Source organism: Myotis myotis, unplaced genomic scaffold, assembly GCF_014108235.1.
Source record: "Myotis myotis isolate mMyoMyo1 unplaced genomic scaffold, mMyoMyo1.p scaffold_m19_p_16, whole genome shotgun sequence".
NCBI lineage: Eukaryota > Metazoa > Chordata > Mammalia > Chiroptera > Vespertilionidae > Myotis > Myotis myotis.
The window spans coordinates 39,537,327-39,558,800 of record NW_023416320.1 but is presented as its reverse complement, the minus strand read 5'-3'; the positions used below and the strand labels follow the sequence as shown (position 1 = coordinate 39,558,800).

The window sequence follows — 21,474 nt, the reverse complement described above, 5'->3', positions numbered from 1 at the left end:
TCACACTCAAATTTTTATTGTTGTTTTAAATAATCTTAGGAGCTTTGTATTAAAATGTGAATAGCCTTTCTTTAGGGCCATTGCTGCTAGCCCTTGCATCTTCCTTTTTTTTAAAAAAATATATATTGATTTCAGAGAGGAAGGGAGAGGGGGGAGAGAGAGAGAGAGAGAGAGAGATATCAATGATGTGAATCATTGATTGCTGCCTCCTGCACGCCCCACACTGGGTATTGAGCCCCCAACCTGGCCATGTGCCCTGACCAGGAATCATACTGTGACCTCCTGAGTCGCTCAACTGCTGAGCCAGGCATCTCCCTTTGCAAACCAATGCTGAACTTTCTTTCAGCCCATTCATATCCCTGGGAGTTAGGTAGTTGTTGATTCTCTGTCCTGGGTCTATTTTCCCTTGCCCTTAGGTTGAAGTGGACATTACTACGGATGTGTACATTCTGTTGTTCTCCTTTACTTGCTAGGAAAACTTAGCAACGTTTTTTAGTCACTTTTTATATTGAAATTCCATTTTGAATTCTGGCTAGTTCAATAGCTCCCCTTGTCTTGTCATTGTTTCTGGGATATTTTTTTCCTCTCTAGCAGGTTATTAGTTAGTCCTTCCACTCTTTGTACTATTTTTCTGAATTCATATTTTACTCAAATCTACTTTAGTTCTTCACAGCTTTATACCTGACGTCATGAACCCACCAAACTTAGCCTGTTTTCACAGTGTACACATTTTTTCACCTTATGTGCTCTCAGCACATTTTGCCTCTTTCATGGGATTTTTCATTTCTGCCTCATACTTAATATAGAGGTACTTTGTCTTTAGTAGATTTTCAACTCACTAAGGACAAATCTATTGTTTGTAAGCACGCATATGTTTTCTAAGTAAATACTCCCCCCCCCCCCCCCCCCGTCTCAAATAGGTCGTAAACAATATGCAAACATTGCTTCTTGCCCTGTCTTTGATTCCTTTTGCTTCAGCTTCTTCCCTGGCCCAATTAAACAAACTAAAGAATTAAATAGGATAAAAATAAATAAATAAATTGGATAAAGTATATAGTTTTTTTTTTAAAATTTTTTAAAATAAATCTTTATTGATCAGATTATTATAGTTGTTCCCCCCCCCCCCCATAGCTCCCCTCCACTCAGTTCCCACCCCACCCTCTGCCCTTACCCCCCCACTGTCCTCATCCATAGGTGTACGCTTTTTGTTGCCCGGTCAAAGGTCATACACATGGAAAATGTAGCTATTTCCATCCGCAACGTGTCCCTGTGTTCGGAAAGGTCTCTCACGACTTGTTCACGCTCTACTCAGAAAGGGTACAGAACCACGTAACGGCTTTTTAAAATAATGTGTCCTCTTATGTTTAAAATGAGGATTTCGCTACCAAAAGTGAGGAGAAAGCAACACCACAGCTGCTCTCGCCCCTCTCGCCCTTCGGGTGATAATTGTGTGTGGGGCTGCGAGCTGGTTTGTGAGCTGTCGACGAAGCCGTCTGGGTGGCTTGCGGGGTTCCGCCGGCTTCCCAGGGGCTGTCACAGCCTCGCAGGGGCCGACGCAGCCTCACAGGGGCCGTCACTGCCTCACAGGAGCCGTCGCAGCCTCTCAGGGGCCATCGTAGCCACACAGGGGCCGTCGCAGCCTCACGCAGTCTCACAGGGGCCGTTGCAGCCTCAGAGGGCCTGTCACAGCCTCACAGGGGCGGTCGCAGCCTCACGAAGCCTCGCAGGGGCCGTTGCAGCCTAGCAGGGGCCGTCGCAGCCTCACGCAGCCTCGCAGGGGCCGTCGCAGCCTCACAGGGACCATCACCGCCTCATGCAGCCTCACAGGGGGCGTTGCAGTCTCGCAGGGGCCGTCACAGCCTCACGCAGCCTTGCAGGGGCCGTCGCAGCCTCACGCAGCCTCGCAGGGGCCCTCGCAGCCTCACGCAGCCTCGCAGGGGCCCTCGCAGCCTCACGTAGCCTTACAGGGGCCATCGCAGCCTCACGCAGCCTCGCAGTGGCCGTCGCAGCCTCACGCAGCCTCGCAGGGGCCATCGCAGCCTCTCACAGCCTCGCAGGGGCCGTCGCAACCTCACCAAGCCTCACGGGGCGTTGCTGCCTCGCAGGGGCTGTCGCAGCCTCATGCAGCCTCACAGGGGGCGTTGCCGCCTGGCAGAGGCCGTCGCAGCCTCACACAGCCTCCCAGGGGCCATCGCAGCCTCACGCAGCCTCGCAGGGGCCATCGCAGCCTCACGAAGCCTCACAGGGGGTGCCGCATCCCACATTGGGGGTGAAGGTGCGAAACAGAAGCTCCTCTCTGTCTCTCCTGCTGCTCCCTTGCGTATCGCTGATGCTGTAAGTTTCTGAGAGCAGCCTACAGGTGCTGGACATCATACTTTAACTGGTCAACACGAAGTTTGGCATTCTTTCTTTTGTTGGAGGCTCCTTGCTGGGCAAAATCTCCAGGTGTTCTAGCTGGCTGAATATCTGGTATGCTTGCTTGGATTTCGTTTTCTACTAAGTGCACAGACTGCTTGTCTGCCGTCTCCCGGCGTCCCATGTGAGACTGGATCTGGTGGACCTGCTTGTGCGTTTGCTGGTACAGCGATTCCATGTCTCCCACCCAGCCGGGTCCGGCTCCGGCTTCCTCCGAACCTGATTCTGCTTCTTGAGTGTGTCCCTTATGGATGCGAGGAGTTGAAATCTGCAGTTTGTTGGGTTAGGCTGCAAAAGCACAGGTGATTCCTTTTGTGCCACTGGCACAGCTTGGGTGGGGATGTAAATTGAGTAGGGCGGGGTCTCAGAGAATCACCAGGGCAGAGCAAACAGCAATGGCATCTCCGCAACTCCAGTGCCGGCAAGCAGCTCCGCGAGAAAGCCACCCTCGCTCTCCAACCCGCTGCAAGGCAGTCCCGCCTCTCCCCGTAAGGGTCTGGGACCTCAGAATCCCCCCCCCAAACAAGCTCAGTGGATTCGAGAGCTTGTATCCCCTTCTGATAGAAAAAAAACTGCGCATCCAGCTGCAGCCCTCCTGGCACGCGACTCCGTACCTCTGCTCTTGGCGCCTCTGCACCTCCTACTTAGTCTCAATGTGCTTCCTTCTTTCCTTCCAGTTGTAGAACTTTCACTGGGCCAGCTTTCCCATGGTTCTGAATGATAGCTGTTTTGTCTTACAGTTGGTAGTTTCAGTGTTGTTGTGGGAGGCAGCACGCACAGGTCTATACCTTTTGCCGCCATCTTGGTTCTCCGTATATAGTATTTTAAAATTAGTGTAAATTTTCTGTTAATTACATGCATCTCTTTCAACTAGATTAATATTTGGTTGATGATTATTTCACTTTGTAGATAATGCCTCAATGAAATTCTGTTTTTTTTTCTGATGGTAGGTGTTTTTCTCTCTTTTTTTAAAAAATTAATCCTCACACGAGGATATTTTTCCATTGATTTTTAGAGAGAGTGGAATAGAGGGGGAGGGACATGGAGAAACATCAATGTGAGAGAGACACATCGACTAGTTGCCTCCCGCATGTGCTCCAACCAGGACCGGTGATTGAGCCGGCAACTGAGGTACATGCCCTTGGCAAGAAGAAAGAAAAGAAGAATCAGTCTTCGGGCTGATGCTCTATCCACTGAGCCAAACTGGTTAGGGCAGTGTTTTTCTCTTAAGCTTCCAGTTCACAAACCTTAAAATGTTGACAGCAAATCATCTCAGATCTTGCTTCATTGATACTGAAATTATGTGATCGTTTTCTCCCTAAAAACAGAAATGTTGTGTTTCAGGTTACTTCTCATTCTTGATGTTGTATCCCTTTTCCGAATGTTTTATTCTTTAGGCCGTGTCTGGGTGTATATCTGTCTGTGTGTGTTCGTGGGAAGAGAGGGTATGAGGTTGTGTGGGGTGAGGTTTTGTTCTAGGGATTTTGTGATTGGTTCTCTCAGATCTTGCGGAGGACAGAATATTTACTGATGTCTATGAAATACAGACTGGCTTCTGATAGCCTTTTTACCCTTAAACATAGTTACAGCTTTTAGATAAAGAAGGTATGTATATGTGTTCAACAGATTATTACTCTGCCATTAGAAAAAAAGATTGAAATCTTGTGCCCTAACTAGTTTGGCTCAGTGGATAGAGTGTCGGCCTGCAGACTGAAAGGTCCCAGGTTCGATTCCGGTCAAGGGCATTGTACCTTGACAATTTATCTTAAAGGGCGCATCCTCAGTAGGAGGTGTGCAGGAGGCAGCTGATCGATGTTTCTCTCTCATCGATGTTTCTAACTATCCCTCTCCCTCTCTGTAAAAAAAAGAAAAAAGAAATCTTGCCATTTGCTACAACATAGATGGATCTAGAGCAGCGGTTCTCAACCTTTGGGTTGCGACCCCTTTGGGGGTCGAACGACCCTTTCACAGGGGTCGCCTGAGACCATCAGAAAACACATATATAATTACATATTGCTTTTGTGATTAATCACTATGCTTTAATTATGTTCAATTTGTAACAATGGAAGTACATCCTGCATATCAGATATTTACATTATGATTCATAACAGTAGCAAAATTACAGTCATGAAGTAGCAACGAAAATAATTTTATGGTTGGGGGTAACCACAACATGAGGAACTGTATTAAAGGGTCGCGGCATTAGGAAGGTTGAGAACCACTGATCTAGAGGGTATTATGCGAAGTGAAATAAATCGGACAAATACCATATGGTTTCACTTACATATGGAACTTAAAAATCAAAATAAATGAACAGACAAACTCATAGATGTGGAGAACAAATTGACGGTTGCCGGATGGGAGGGGGTTAAGTTGTACAAATTACCAGATAAGAAAATAGTCATGGGAATGGACAGTACAGCATAGAAAATATGGTCAATAATATTGTAATAATTATGTATGGTGTCAGATGGGGACTATACTTACCGAGGTAATTACTTTGTTATATAAATGTCTACTATGTTGTACACCTGAAACTAATATACTGCATGTCAACTGGAATTGAGATTAAAAAATGAATATTTTAATGATAACCATCACTCTGAATTTTGTAGTTTTGTAGGTAATCTATATTTTCTCTATGGTTTTAGAATTAACTCTATTTTAGATGGTGTTCTATACTTTCACAGTGATGTGTTTAAGTTTGGAATTCTTTTTATGTTTTTTGGAATTCATTGGGCTTTTGAATTTGAGGACTGATGTATTCAACAATTCTGGGAAATTTTCAGGCATTATCTCTTTAAATGTTGCCTTCCATTCTCTTTTGTGTTCCCTTTGTGTTACATCCTGGAAAAACTCTTCCGATCTTCCACTTAGGTACTAATTCCCTCTTCACCTGTGTTTAATCTGCTGTTTAATCTATCATTGAGTTTTATTTAGATGTAATTTATCTGTCATAAAATTCACCCATATAAAGTGTACAATCAGGTGTGCAACCATCTCCATAATTTAATGTAAGAATATTTTCATAATTCCCAAAAGAAACCTTGTGCCTGTAAGCATGTATTCTCCTATATCCCACTTGATAGTCTCCCCATCCCTTGGCAAATTCCTGTCTACTTTCTGTGTGTATAAATTTGCCTGTTTTGGACATTTCATGTAAATGGTATATATGTGGTTTTTTGTCACTGACTTTTTTGTCATTACTTAGCATAATGTTTTTGGGGTTCATCCATGTTGCAGCATGTATTAGTACTTCATTCTTTTTATAGCCAAATAATATTCCACTTTATATATACAGCATATTTTATTTACCCCATTCATCAGTTAATGGATATTTGGGTTGCTTCCACATTGTGGCTATTATAAATAATGTTGCTATGAACATTCGTGGACATGTTTTTATGTGGACGTGTTTTTTTATCCATTGGGCCCTTAAATTTATTTTCTAATTATACAAGAAATACCCTTCTACTTGTTGTAAATAGTCATAATATAAAAGTATATAGTGCAAATAGGGATGTCCTCTCTCTGCATTTCTACTGCTAGTAGGGAACTACTGTAAAGTAGTTGGATGTGCTTCTTTCTTATCTCTTGTATGTGTTATATGACATTTGGGTAAATAAATCTCTTGCTTTTGTTTTCACATAAAAGGATTTTACGTGGCCCTGACTGGTTTGGCTCAGTGGATAGAGCGTCGGCCTGTGGACTGAGGGGTCCCGGGTTCGATTCCGGTCAAGGGCATGTACCTTGGTTGCGGGCGCATACCCAGTAGGGAGTGTGCAGGAGGCAGCTGAATTGATGTTTCTCTCTCATCGATGTTTCTAACTCTCTATCCCTCTCCCTTCCTCTCTGTAGAAAATCAATAAAATATACTTAAAAAATTTTGAAAAAGGATTTTATGTGTTTTTCCTGCTTGCTTTTTCTTTATTTCAATATTTTGCAGTTCTTTTGTTGTTAATACACCTAGATCCACATAATTCTCTATGCTTTTAATAGTCTTGTTTTCATATGTCATAATTTGTATAACCTGTTGATACATATATTGTTTATGGATTTTTCTCCTACAAACAGTGAGGCAAAAATACATATTCCTAGCACAGTTTTGAATGCTAGGAATACAAAGATGAATAGACCATAATTTCTGCCTTGGAGTTGCTCAGTTATATAAGTGCTACAAGAACATAAGGTAAATTAATTGGGGAACTAGTGCTTTTCCAGCTGGGGAAGATAGATTTTTATTATATCAGGTATTGCATGCTATTGTTTTCTGAATAATTTCTCATTTGGTCTTTATGAATTTTTGAATGTATCTTTCTAGATTCTGAGAAGTGAAATTGTTGCTTCAAAAGATAGAACTTGTATTTTTCCAGGATTTTTATTTGCTCTGTCAGTGGCCTGGGGCATTACTTCATGGAACACTTTTAATTAAATTCTTGCTTAAGGTTCTCAGGTAGTAGTTCAGATTGTATACCCCTGTAGATGTCCACTTGAGGTTATGACATTTCGTGGAAGAATTTTTCCCTGTACTCATTGCTGAGTTCAAAACAGGCAGATTTCACTGCTGTCTCCTGCACCCTCTACCTTGTTCATCCTTTCACTGATGGGGTCACAGTTTTATGTGGGTCTTTTAGATTCCTCACTTTTTGGTTCCTCCCACCCCCACCTTTGGCTTGGTAGAAACCCCCAAGGCAAAATTTCAGTGTCCCCGAATTCACTTTGTTTTTGTTTTCTATAGAGCTACTTGGCCAGGGCCTGCTTCATGTGCGCTTAAACTGTATTACACACCACCTCATGGAAACTAACTAGAGAAATTAAGAATGATTTTTCCAAGTCCTCATAAAATAAAAGCATGACCCAGCAACAGGGCCACATTGTGTCGCACAGTGCTATATTATGGCATTTCATCCCAGTGTGATTTTTGCCGCTTCAGCTCCTGATCATTTCCTTTTTCAGACAGCTGAAGATGATGGGTATGACAGTATAAATATGTACTAAGATGTTTGTTTTATAGTGTACATTACTGTTTAAGTTAAAGAATACCACATCAAACGATATGCTCCTAGTAAAAAAAAAAAAAGTGCCCTGGCCAGTATTGCTCACTTGGCTGGAATGTCATCCCATATACTGAAAGGTTACATACAGGTTTGGTCCCCAGTTGGAGACAACCAATTAATATTTCCCTTGTCTCTAAAATGAATTTTTAAAATATTTTTAAATAGCATCCTAAAAAGGCCATCTACACTAATAAAAGAGAAAAATGGTAATTGGCGTACGGCGCTACCCTTTTCATTGGCTAATCAGGGCTATATGCAAATTAACTGCCAACTAAGATTGGCAGTTAACTGCCAACAAGATGGCGGCTAATTTGCATATGTAGGCACAATGCAGGGAGGCGAAAGGGAAAGCAGGAAGAAGCCCCCTGCCACTGACAGTGATCGGAAACCCAGGGGGGAGCTAAGAGCTGGGGGGCAGGGCAAAGGCGGCCCCAGGGCCGCCTTTGCCCTGCCCCCCAGCCATGATCGGAGAATCAGGTGCCTTTGCCGCCCTGGCCAGTGATAGCAGGAAGTAGGGGTGGAGCCAGCGATGGGAGCTGGGCACGGTCGAAGCTGGCAGTCCCGGGAGCTAGGGGTCCCTTGCCTGGGCCTAAAGCAAAGCCCACGATCGCGGGGCCACTGCAGCTGTGGGTCCCCACTGCCTGGGCCGGACGCCTAGGCCAGAGGCGTTAGGCCTGGGCAGGGCCGGAGCCTGCAACTGCGGGGAGCTGGGGGTCCCCTGCCCAGGCCTGACACCTCTGCCAGAGGCCTCAGGCCTGGTCAAGGGGCCGATCCGGTGATTGGTGATCGGAGGGTGATGAGGGTCAACTCCTCTGGCCAAGGCATCAGGCCTGGGTGGGGGCGGAGCCGGGGATTGGGGGGATATGATGGTCCCCTTGCCCAGGCCTGAAGCCTGGGTCAGAGGCGTCAGGCTTGGGCGGGGGGTGGAGAAAGCGATCAGAGGGAGATGGGGGTCCCCTGCCCAGGCATGATTCCTGGGCCAGAGGCCTCAGGCCTTGGCGGCGGCCAGAGCCAGTGATTTGGGGGAGATGCGGGTCCCCTGTCCAAGCCTGACACCTCTGGCGGAGGCGTCAGGCCTGGGCAAGGGGCCGATCAGGCGATCGGAGGGTGATGGGGGTCTACGCCTCTGGCCGAGGCATCAGGCCTGGGCAAGGGGCAGAGCCAGCAGTCGGAGGGGTCTGGGGTTCCCCTGCCCAGGCCTGACGCCTGGGCCAGAGGCATCAGGCCTGGGCAAGGGGCCGATCCTGCAATTGGAGGGTGATGGGGGTCAACGCCTGAGGGCTCCCAGTATGTGAGAGGGGGCAGGCTGGGCTGAGGGACACTCCCCCTACACACACACCCAGTGCACGAATTTCGTGCACCGGGCCCCTAGTTAATATATAAAGTAGTTCAGCTTCTAAACTAATGCATTTATATAAGTATTATCCCACACTAATGTATGTTGAAACCAAGGCACAAAACATTTAAATGATAGTTCTGTCATTATAAATCAAAACCAGAACAAGCCGTAGCCAGTTTGGCTCAGTGGATAGAGCATCGGCCTGCGGACTGAAGGGTCCTGGGTTTGATTTTGGTCAAGGGCACATTCCCGGGTTGTGGGCTTGGTCCCCAGTGTGGGGCATGTGGGAGGCAGCTGATCATTGATTCTCTCTCAGCATTGCTGTTTCTCTCCTCTCTGAAATCAATAAAAATATATTTTAAACAAACAAAAAAAAGAACAGAATATATTCCTCTTAGATACTAACAATGGCAATGCATAAAGGGACAAACTGACAAGATTCCTGGGCCTGTAAAGCTTAAATGATGGGGGAGAGGGGGAAGATGGTCAGTAATAACAAAACAAGTAAGTATATGGTATATTAAAATGTGATGAGAAATGGAGCAAGTTTAAGGGGATGGGGAGTTAGGCCTCACATCTTGTGAAGTTTTATCTCAAAGTGACAGATTTAAGAAACTATTCTAAAAGATAGAAATCCTTGTTTAACATAGGAAGAAACAAATGAGGGAAAATACTAAAAATGTAGCCATATATATATATATATATGACAAAGCTTGCTAATACAGCAGTACATACAATGGCCAGTAAGTTTTCTTTCCAATTTCATCTAACAACAAACTAAAGATGAAAGGATAATAGAGGAGCAAGATTGGAAAAAAATTTGTTGGTGCTCATTAATATCATGACAATAACAACCACTATTCCCCCTCCCCGGCAATATAGTAATAATTATAACAGCCCTAAGTTGGTTTGGCTCAGTGGATAGAGCATCAGCCTGCAAACTGAAGGGTCTCGGGTTCAGTTCTGGTCAAGGGCACATGCCTGGGTTGTGGGCTCAATCCTCAGTAGGGGGCATGTAGGAGGCAGCCAATCAATGATTCTCTCTCATCACTGATGTTCCTAACTCTCCCCCTCTCCCTTCCTCTCTGAAATCAATAAAAATATATTTAAAAAATAATTATAACAATTGCCATTTATTTCTGGGTGAGATGCTAAGCAATAAAATTTTATTTTAAAATACTGATTCAGGCATATTAAGAAAATGTTTTCTTTCCTACTGAATTCTAAATACACTTCTAGAGACCTTAACTCCTAATAACTTATTGAAACTTTCCCCCCCTTAGGAAATGGAAAGCCGTCAATAAATGAAGCTACTCATTCTTATTTTAAATTGACATCTTCAAAAATCAGATTGGAATGCAAAAAGCTACAAGACTGTTTTTTAAAAGCCCATAGCCTAAAGAGAGGCAAATGTATAAATCACTTCCTCGTGCTTTCGGGGTACAGTAGTGCCCAAAAGGAGTGAGTGGTCACAAAGGAGAAAAATCAGGACTGTGGTCTACTGAAAGCCAAATAATGTGTTTCAAAGACTAAACAGATTTTCATTTCCAGCACAGTGAAATTTAATTTTTTTTTTCACTTTGCAAACTCCATTTTTATTTGGATTAAAAAGCTTTAGATGAACAAACATATGATACATACATGTTATAAGACTAGTTACCACATAAAAAAAACTCTTGAGACAGAAATTAGAATAAACCAAGTTTTAATCAAGTCTGAAAATGTTCAAGCTCAAAAGTCAACACCACCAATTTGGAGTTTTACACAGAGAATCATCCCCTCTCAATTCTTCCTCATAGGAAGACAAGGGTGGCTTCAAAAACAAAACAATTAAAGGTCTTTTAAATCGTTGGCTGACGTATTATTTTAAACCTATAGGTTTCCTCCACACACATAAACAAAATTCTTTTCCACATGAACTTATATTTTGAAAATACTTAGGCCATTATGCTTTCTAAGTCATATCACTACAATTCCTAAACTCATGGATAAAAGGTGTATAGTTAACTTGTACTTTTTTAAATGAGCAAAAAAAATTTTTTTTTGGAAGATGGCTGACCTCAAATCTTATTTCCTAAATATTAACTGATATTCCCCAAGTTAATATACAGAAAGACATGATTCTAAAATAAATTTTTTTTAAAGAAAAAATTAGGGCCTGCCTAGTGGCCCCCTGGCCCGACTCTACTGCCTTAGGGAAGCTCCTGGCAGGGTCTGTGGTTCGATAGCACCTCCAGACACTGGGAAGGAGTCCGGAGGATGAGTGCTCTGGCTTCTAATGCCCCATGTAGCCCACAGTAAAGTTCTTAGAGGCTTCCCAAGAAGTCTCATCCAGACCTTAAAAAGGGAAATAAAATGGACACATGAAATAAATAACTTAACCAAATTTAAATTTCAGGTTCTTTTTTTTAATGAAATCGTCATTTATTTGATTTTTTAAAAAAATATATTTAATAATATAACTTTTAAGTGTGTGCATGGCAAACGTCAAAGTTAAAGGGCAAATGAGCCGAGACCGGTTTGGCTCAGTGGATAGAGCGTCGGCCTGCGGACTGAAGGGTCCCGGGTTCGATTCTGGTCAAGGGCATGTGCCTGGGTTGCGGGCACATCCCCAGTGGGGGGTGTGCAGGAGGCGGCTGGTTGATGTTTCTCTCTCGTTGATGTTTCTGGCTCTCAATCTCTCTCCCTTCCTCTCTGTAAAAAATCAATAAAATATATTTTAAAAAAATAAAAATAAAGGGCAAATGACAAACTGGGAAAGTCTTACAGATTTTAAGTTAGTAGACAACAAAAATTTATTCAAGTAGCCATTAGCAGTATAAATTAAAACAGCAAGCAAGGTAGAATATTTTTTTTTGCCAACTTTACAGAAATTGATGAGGATGATTACCTTTAGTTCTGGCAAGATTGCAAAGAAAACAAACACTTTTGCACATTGCTGATGACATTGAGAAAGTCCCCCGGTTGGTTAGAGCGTAATCCCGACATGCCAAGGTTGCAGGTTTGATCCCCATACAGGGCACATATAAGAATCAATCAATGAATGCATCAATAAATGGAATAGGAAATTGATATTTCTCCCTCTCTCTTCCTCTCTCGCTAAAATCAATCAGTCAATCCTATATAATAAAAAGCTAATATGCAAAATGACCGAATGGTAGAACAACTGGTCGCTATGATGCAGACTGACCACCAGGGGACAGATGCTCAATATAGGAGTTGTCCCCGGTGGTCAGTGCACCAGAAGCTGTGCTCACGGCTGGCAAGTGCATCAGTGGTGGCGGGAGCCTCACCTGCCTCCATGGCAGTGCTAAGGATGTCTGACTGGTCCGGGCCTAAGCTGTCAGTTGGACATCCCACAAGGGCTCCTGGACTGTGAGAGGGTGCAAGCCAGGCGGAGGGACGCCACCCCTCCCGAGTGCACAAAGTTCGTGCACCGGTCCTCTAGTCAATAATAAATAGATTTTTAAAAGAGCACATGAAGCAGTAAATGTTAGTCAATGTAATGCCAGCACTGGAGATGAGTTGGAGTTTGTTACACCAAAATAACATGATATAATTGCCAAAACAAACCCTTTTGCTGGATAATGTGGGGTGTGGTCAGAATGGGATTGGGGGGAATTGTATGTAGTTGATATCTTATTTTCATCATTACTTTCAATTATGATATTGCAAGGTCTGAGGAAAACTTTTCATTCTTGGCAACTAAAGAGCCATTTATAAGTTCTGTTACAGTGATTCTCAACAAAGAAGGGGAGTTGTTTTCTAAACTGTATTTGTGTTGGGTTATGTTAAGCTTATTTAAAGATGTCATATATTGAAAAGATCTAGAAACATTGCTATATTGATAGTAATATTTGTCCAGACAAAAGTAGATACTAGCTCTTTTTTTTGATACTAGCTTTTAAGCAGCAAGTTCTTGAGTTCTGAACAGATATTTATGTTTGTCTAATCCAAGAAAAGATGTTTATTCATAATCTTTATAATGTTGCATACAATTCTAATTATTTGGATTTTAAACCCATAAATTGTGAGCTTCTGTGAGTTTTTTGTTGTTGTGTACTATAAATTAATGTACACTAGTGATAATAACTGAAGAGTTGGACAATAAAAGCTGTACAAATAAGAAGGCAAAATACATAGCCATTTGGGGGCATCTGTTATATCGGAAAATAAATTTACATATCTTGGGCCCTGATATGTTATATTCTGGTGTTGAAAGGTTAAAAATGTGCAGGTGATGATATTTAAGAAAACAGAAATATGGGTTGTAAATTATAAATAACTATTTAAAACTTATTCATGTCTGAAATGACATGTTCTTTTGGATTATATTTATAGTTGAAAAACAGTAAAAGAAGCACTACTAACACTCAACACTTATAACCTAGGCTGAGACCTTACAAACCTCCATGAAATAGCTATGAAGTTTTGTAGATAGCTGGCTGCTCTTCATAACCCTTTACAACATCAATTTTTATAAATATATTTAGACATATAACAAAAAGGTACAAATTATTATTGGTATTTTTTTCCAGAAACGACTGCAGAAAGAACTGTTGGCTTTGCAAAATGACCCACCTCCTGGGATGACTTTAAATGAAAAGAGTGTTCAAAATTCAATTACACAGTAAGTACTTAATTTTTAAAGTACTTAGTTTATTTTATTATCAGTGTAATGTATAAATGTATACTTATTTTATTAAATATATAATTGTTTTCATATTTCATCACTTCTCTTCCAGCAAGCGGTAAATACAGTTAACAGACCTTACTCTGTGCATGAAAAAGTGAAGGGTGGAAGGGAACACAAGTATTCTCTCTAACTCAGCACCTTGGGAGTGGAGCAGAAGTATCTTCCCAGATATGATACCAAGAAGAGTAGAGAGAGATGCGTCCCCTCTCTTAAAAATGAATTTGACTTAGTTTAAAATATTTTCACGAGTATCATTCTAAGATCTCACAACCTAGTATGGTCTATTCTTACTGTTCCTGTGATTTAATAATTCTGTTAACTAAGGGCGAATGTTCTGAAATAGGGGGAAAATATAAAATAATTGCTCCTTTCCTTTAAAAAAAATCTCCAGAAAAACATAAAAAGGATAGAAGCCTACAAGTTTACCATAGACCATCTTGTAGGACAAATAAGGACAATTCAAATATTGAATTGTGACTAAACGGTCCCTCGGTCTGGCCTGTGAGATGAGCCGAAACCGTATCTCCAACATCGCCTGAGGGGTCCCAGATTGCGAGAAGGCGCAGGTCAGGCCGAGGGACCCCACTGGTGCACGTTATAGCGAGTGGTTGAGTGGCCTTAGCATATCATTAGCATATTATGCTTTGATTGAATGGCCAACAGGTTGACCAGACACTTAGCATATTAGGCTTTTATTATATAGGATATTTTAGGTTGAGAGAGCAAAAGTAACCAAAATTCACACAATGGAGGGTTGGGGGTCATACTCGTCCTTCTAGAAGAAAAAACTTCGTTACCTTTCACTTTGACATTTGAGTTATTAAGGCAGGAGTCAAACATGAAGAACAGGAATATGGGCAATTAATATGTTGATATTTAGATGGATATATTGATGTTTGAAAATGCAATGCACATCTCTAGTTCTATAACAGTCTCTTTTTTAAAAAAAATATTTTTTTATTGATTTCAGAGAGGAAGGGAGAGGGAGAGAGAGAGAGAAACATAAATGCTGAGGGAGAATCATTGATTGGCTGCCTCCTGCATGCCCCACACTGGGGACCAAGCCCGAAACCCAGGCATGTGCTCCGACTGGGAATTGGACCAGGAATTGAGCCATGACTTCCTGGTTCATAGGTTGATGATCAACTACTGATCCATACCAGCTGGGCCAGCATTACTTTTTTTAAAAAATTTAATTTTATTGGGGTAACATTGGTTATTAACATTATATATGTTTCAGGTGTACAACTTTATAATATAACATCTCTATATTTTATTGTGTACTTACCACCCAAAATCTAGTATTCTTCCCCCCTTACCCTCTTCGACCTCCCCCTTTCCCCTCTGGTAACTACCATGCTGTTGTCTGTGTCTGTGAGTTTATTTTGTTTTTTCTTTTGTTGTTTTTGTTTTATGTTCCACATATGAATAAAATCTTATGATCTTGTCCTTTTCTATGTGACTTATTTCACTTAGCATGATGCTTTCAAGATCCACCCATGTTGTCTCAAATGGCAATATTCCATCTTTTTTTTATGGCTGAGTGTAGTATTCACTTGTATATACATACCACATCTTCTTTATCCAGTCATCAGTCAAAGATCATTTAAGTTGTTTCCATGTCTTGGCCACTGAATAATGTTGCAGTGAACATAGGAATACCTATATCTTTACAAATATTTTGGGTAGATACCCAAAAGAGGAGTTGCTGGGTCATATGGTAGCTCTATTCTTTATTTTTTGAGGAAACTCCATACTGTTTTCCATTGAGACTGCTCCAATTTACATTTCCATCAGCAGTGTATAATGGTTCCTTTTTCTCCATATTCTCTGCAATACTTATTATTTCTTATCTTATTGATAATAGCCATTCTAACGTGAGGTGGTATATAATTGTGGTTTTGATTTGCCTTTTCCTTATAGCTAGTGAAGTTGAGCATCTTTTCGTATATCTGTTGGCCATTTGTATGTCTTCTTGGGAAAAGTGTTCAGGTCCTCTGCCTATTTTTTAATTGGATTGTTCTTTTGTTGAGTTGTATGAGTTCATTATATATTTTGGATATTTTGGATATTGACCCCTTGTCAGAGGTATTGTTTGCAAATATCTTCTCCCATTTGACTGGTTGCCATTTTGTTGATGTTTCTTTTGAAAACAGCATGCATTATCTTTGAATAATGCATTTAGAGATTTTTGTCTGGCAGTAATTTTTCTTTTAAAATAACATAAATGAATCACAAAAGTTTTATTTCGTGGGATTATATGGGATGTGGATATGGATAAGAAAGATGATGAAAGCACATTAAGCTTTGTAGAAGACATTATGGTAGCATATATTAAGACCTTTAAAAACACGAGTATCATATCCTTTAACCTAATAAACCCCTGTGCTATCTGAAGGAATAGAGATATAAACAGATTGACTAGAAGGAACATACATTTACAGTACTCTACATATTTATTGAAGAAATACTCGCGTATAAGTGGACCTGCGCAGTTCAAACCTATATTTAAACATTAGAATCTCAGCTACTCACAAGAAGTTAATAACTGAGACTGCTCCCATCTCATCCTTACTTTGGGGGGCGGAGGGGTGCTTGTGATTGAAATCATAAACACTGATGATTTGAATTTATGTAATTAAGTGTGCACATAATGCAACTACTAGTCTTCAATACCATTGATAAAGAAACTGCAACACAAAATGACTAGAATGAGATGTACCCAAAAAACTTTTAACAGTAATTACCTATGGGTGATTTTTGTTTCATTGATACGTTTTCTAAATTTTCTATGGTGATCATATTTCACTTTTTAATTAATAAAATGTTATTTTAAAGTACAGTATACTGTACAATAGAAAATTATGCCTTTTTTGACCTGTCACCCAGCTTTGGAGGGATTATTGAGGTATTTGCTTAGCTGTTTAAAAGCTGTAGCCCTGGCTGGGTGTCTCAGTTGGTTAGAGCATTTTCCTATACACCAAAAGGTGGCAGGTTCGATTGGTTCCTGGTCAGGGCACATCCCTAGGTTAGGGTTCAATCCCCAGGTATGGGGTCTTTCTGTCTGTCTGTCTGTCTCTCTCTCCCTCTTCCTCTCCCTCTCTTCCTTAAAAAAAAAAAAAAATCATTAAAAAAATCCTTGGGCAAGGATTTCTTTTTTTTAAAAGGCTGTGCTTGGGTAGATCACATAAATTTATGGTACATTGTCCTAAAAATTACCTTATAAAACAGAATGAAAGGCTACCAGGAAGTCCTGAGTTTTCCTCAGAATATCGCTTTGCAGTGGTTGTACAGATTAGGGGGGGTGGATAAAAAGGGGATTTTTTTTTTTTTAATATATATTTTATTGACTTTTTACAGAGAGGAAAGGAGAAGGGATAGTGAGAAACATCGATGAGAGAGAAACATTGATCAGCTGCCTCTTGCACACCCCTTACTGGGGATGTGCCTGCAACCAAGGTACATGCCCTTGACCGGAATCGAACCCGGGACTCTTCAGTCCACAGGCCGATGCTCTATCCACTGAGCCAAACCCAGTTAGGGCTAAAAGGGGATTTTGATGGCTAGGAAGGACCTACCTAGTTTGTAAAGAGAATAGTTTTAGATTTTGTTTTTTAGTGCAGCTTTTGCATTGTATTTAATTTATTGTGTTCTGGCTCTGCTGTCAGGAATGTGCTAGGGTTTTTTTGCATATGTAATGTTATGTATCCAACAACACTTTGAAAATACCTGTTTTACAATTGAAATAGTTAAAATGGGGGAGGTTAAATAGCTTACTCATGGCCACCCAGCTATCTAAGGGGCAGATCTATCTAATTTCACTGTAAAATATTGCCTCTTGGGTCTGTGGTCATATCTTTTTTACCACATATGTATTCAGCATGCATTCTGAAAATGAATAGCTGTGCTCTTAAAAGCCTGTCCACATTCGCTGTTGCTTTGAGAGAATAGGCACATTTATTATTTCACATACTCTTAATCAATAGTAAGTGGTGTGATGAATAGAACCCCAAAACTATATTCTCATTTCTTTCTTTCTTTTGTTTCCCTGTATTTAAAATAATGAATTTTTATACCTGAAAAGCATAACATTGAAGGAATTGGTCAGGTGTACAATAATTACTATAAGTGCAGAGATATAAGTATATTTTATACATTACCTGTTGTTCTTTTCTTTTAAATCAAATGGAGAAGGGGAAGGTAGAGAAATAGAGATTTTGATGAGAAAGATAATGGGGCAGTATTTTAGAAGCAAAGTGGACCAAAGCCATAAGAATGAGTTCCTAATTATGTCTCTATTTTATATTCATGGTTTTTATACGTGGAAACAAAGTAAGCTTGCATTGATACCAGAGAAATCTATTCTGGGTTTTATTAAACAGTTGAGACATAATGAGAAACTAAGGAAAAGCCATGTAGAATTTTGAATGCCCATCAGAGTACATGGACCAATGTCAGCTTAGCTTTCTTTTTCCTGTTTCGTCTTCTTTAGAACACTGATGAGATCGTCGGTCAGATGACTGTAGTTCTCAGTTGTCATTGCTGATACTTCCCTCATTGCTTCTAAAATAATTGATATCAGAATGGAAGTTAATTAGTTTGATGTTATTTATAAAATCTTCTTAGTCATTATAGAAATAATCTTGAGAAAATAAGATAGGATAAATTGAGTAGGAATAGCACAGGCTTTGCTGTTATCACCCTGAGTTAGGTTTTTATTTTGTTTTTGATTTATTCATTCATTATTTATTATGTTTGTTTTTTGAGACCTGGGATAAAATTTGTCTCTGTCTTTTGCTAGTTGTCTGACCTTGATCTAGTTATTTAACCCTTGAGCAGGCATTCCAGGAATGTGAATGGCTGTTTTTATAATTATTAGGAGGATGAAGTATGCTATTATACACAAATGACTCCTATCCCAAAACCTGGCATAGAGGAAGTTCTTCGTGTTATCTTTTCTCCTTCTTGCCCCAATCCCTTTTCTCTGAAGTTTTTAATTTCTTTTTTTCTATTCTAGGTGGATTGTAGACATGGAAGGTGCACCAGGTACCTTATATGAAGGGGAAAAATTTCAACTTCTATTTAAGTTTAGTAGTCGATATCCTTTTGACTCTCCTCAGGTAACTCCTTGCTTTTTAAAAATTCATTGTATTTCTTATAGCAAAATGCTAAATTGGTGATTTTTGACAAAGAAAAACTTGATAAAGTAAATTTATTTTAATTATGTAAATAGATTTCTTCCTTTATCTTACCATAATGTAAACCAGGATCTTTTGAACATTTTACATTATTGAGATTAGGTCTTTGCTACTTTTGTACTTCCAACAACTTAAAACTTTCTTAACCATAGATGTTAATAAAAAGGGGTGTAAATCTGACCCAGGCCTATGGATTGTCGGAGAGAGAACTTAACATTCTGGAATAGCTAGGCATTCCTAGATAAGATGATAGAATGACATTGTAAAGAGGCAAGTGCTTTGTTCAAAGGAGCACTTCTTTGATTTTGCATTGACATGCTGTCTTTGCAACATTTTAGCACTGCAAGAGCAGAGTATATCATGAGATGTTAAACATCTAGCCCTGAGCCCCAAATCTGATCATTATAATTTGAGGCGCTGTCAGTTAATGGCTTCATACTCGGACAGGGGAAAATAGTGGTGGAGGAACATTTCTGAGAGCTGTTTAACAGGGTGAATAAATAATCGGTGGAGGTTAGAGGAGACTCTAAGATGACTTCAGATTTCTGGCTTGGTAAGGGTAAATGAGCTACTCGTAGTGGCAAAATGATAATACTTAATGCCAACTCTGTTTATTTTGCTAGGTAATGAGGTGTTCTGGATGATTAAATTTCCCAAATACCTGAAATTCAACCTGTTTGGTGCTAAAATATGTTATTTTTAAGGAAAGTCATATTGCATTGCTACTTTAAAGAATATACCATAGTCTAATAGAAATAGACTATAATAAAAAACAAAAGTAATTATCTTCCTTCTCTCCAGAAAATGATATTCACTTTCTATTGTTGCTTTTGGTTTATTAGCATCATTGCTGACTGTTAATGCTTGAAGGCAACGGGGTCTTGAGTATATGGAAGGAGAATACAACTAACCAACTTGGAAGTTTTTGACTACTGGAGGCTTACTGTGGGAGCTCACACATTTTTCATCAGGAAAATACTATTTTTGTAAACGTGAAACTAAGTCAAAAGTGTCCTCTAATCCTTAGTATTTATTTCTGTATCAAATATCAAACGAGCATCATTTGAATTTCATTTTTAACATATGGTCATTTGTAATAAATTCCCTTTATTATCTTATCTCATATTTTTTAAATTCTTTTTCTCCGAATGTACTCTGCCCAGCCTTCTGATTTTGGAGTTCTTTATTCAGCTCTCCCTTACTCTTCTCACTCTTCTCTGACTTCAACCATCCTAAGCAGCTGGTCCCAGGTCTACAGCTCTGAGTATAAGCTCTCCCTTCTGATGTTTAATTTCACTCCCTTCTTGAACATCTCTATTTAAATAACTCCAGACATCTCAAACATAACACATCTAAACTCAATCTTTTCCAATTACAAAATAAGGAGATATTTTTTTCACTGCTTGCGTTAAAATTCTTCTGTTTTCCACACTCTAAGTGCAGTTTTTCAGATCCTTTAGCAGTCACTCTGCTCTTACCTTACTATCAGTGCTAATCCTAGTTCTTTTCACCCCTACCCATCCTTTTACAGTGCCATTAGATTTCTTTGAAGTCACAATTACCTCATTGGTTTTTATATGTACTAGTACACACGGAACCACCTTCCTCAGTAAAACCTCTAATGGTTCATTATTTCCTGTCAGGTCTAAATACTCTTTAACTTAGGTCCATTCATGGTCAAGTCTGAATTTAATCATTTTAGCTATACATTACCTTCATGCATTCTATTATACAGTAACTAGAGCAGTGATGGCGAACCTTTTGAGCTCAGTGTGTCAGCATTTTGAAAAACCCTAACTTAACTCTGGTGCTGTGTCACATATAGAAATTTTTTTGATATTTGCAACCATAGTAAACAAAGATTTGTATTTTTGATATTTATTTTATATATTTAAATGCCATTTAACAAAGAAAAATCAACCAAAAAAATGAGTTCGCGTGTCACCTGACACGGGTGTCAGAGGTTCGCCATCACTGAACTAGAGGCCCGGTGCACGAAATTTGTGCACTCACAGGGGTCCCTCAGCCTGGCCTGTGCCCTCTCGCAGTCCGGGAACCCTTGGGGGATATCTTGACTGCTCGCCACGGGGAGCGGGCCTAAGCCGGCAGTCAGACATCCTTAGCGCTGCAATGGAGGCAAGAGTGCTACCACTGCAGTGCTCACCAGCCATGAGCCCAGCTCAGAGCTTCTGTCTGAGCAGCACTTCCCCCGTGAGAGCGCACTGACCATGAGGGGGCAGCTCCTGCATTGAGCTACTGCCCCCTGGTGATCAGTGTGCGTCATAGAGACTGGTTGTTCTACCGTTTGGTTGACTTGCCTTTTATTACATAGGATATTTATATTATACTTTGTAATGTAACATCCATCCTCATTTTTTTTGTAATAGCTCTTAATGAAGAGGTTAGAGGGAGATGGGTTCATCCTCACTTTATAAGTGAAGAAATTGAAACTTAATACAAGTAAAATGTCTTGTTCATGGTTTAAAAGCTAGCTAGTAGAATAGTCACGACTCAAACCCAAGTTACTTCTCTGTTGACAGCCAATTAGGAGTGAGTACCAGCATGGGAAAAAAATGCCTATTTATCCATTCAGTAAGGTTACCTCTGGAGGAGAAAGATCATTTGTAGAATGATACCTTTGTAAGCTCCAGGGTACTTGTTCCCAAACTTTTGGAATAATACGAGGATTCTGTTTTTAACATCAATTCATCCTTTAGTCTCTCCCAGGTCGTAGAAGTTGCATATCCTAATATCCAGGATTGAGAACAT

The 21,474-nt window shown here is 40.4% G+C and overlaps 1 protein-coding gene across 4 annotated transcripts in view; it reads left to right on the top strand.

Moving 5' to 3' along the window:
- Nucleotides 1–21,474, top strand: part of UBE2W (ubiquitin conjugating enzyme E2 W) — a 59,558-nt gene that overhangs the window by 8,779 nt on the left and 29,305 nt on the right. For all 4 annotated transcript variants that reach the window (XM_036338549.1, XM_036338547.1, XM_036338550.1 and 1 more), the window contains exons 2-3: nucleotides 13,350–13,441; nucleotides 18,525–18,627. In XM_036338549.1, coding sequence (XP_036194442.1) covers nucleotides 13,350–13,441; nucleotides 18,525–18,627 — 195 coding nt within the window. The remainder of the gene's footprint in view (nucleotides 1–13,349; nucleotides 13,442–18,524; nucleotides 18,628–21,474) is intronic.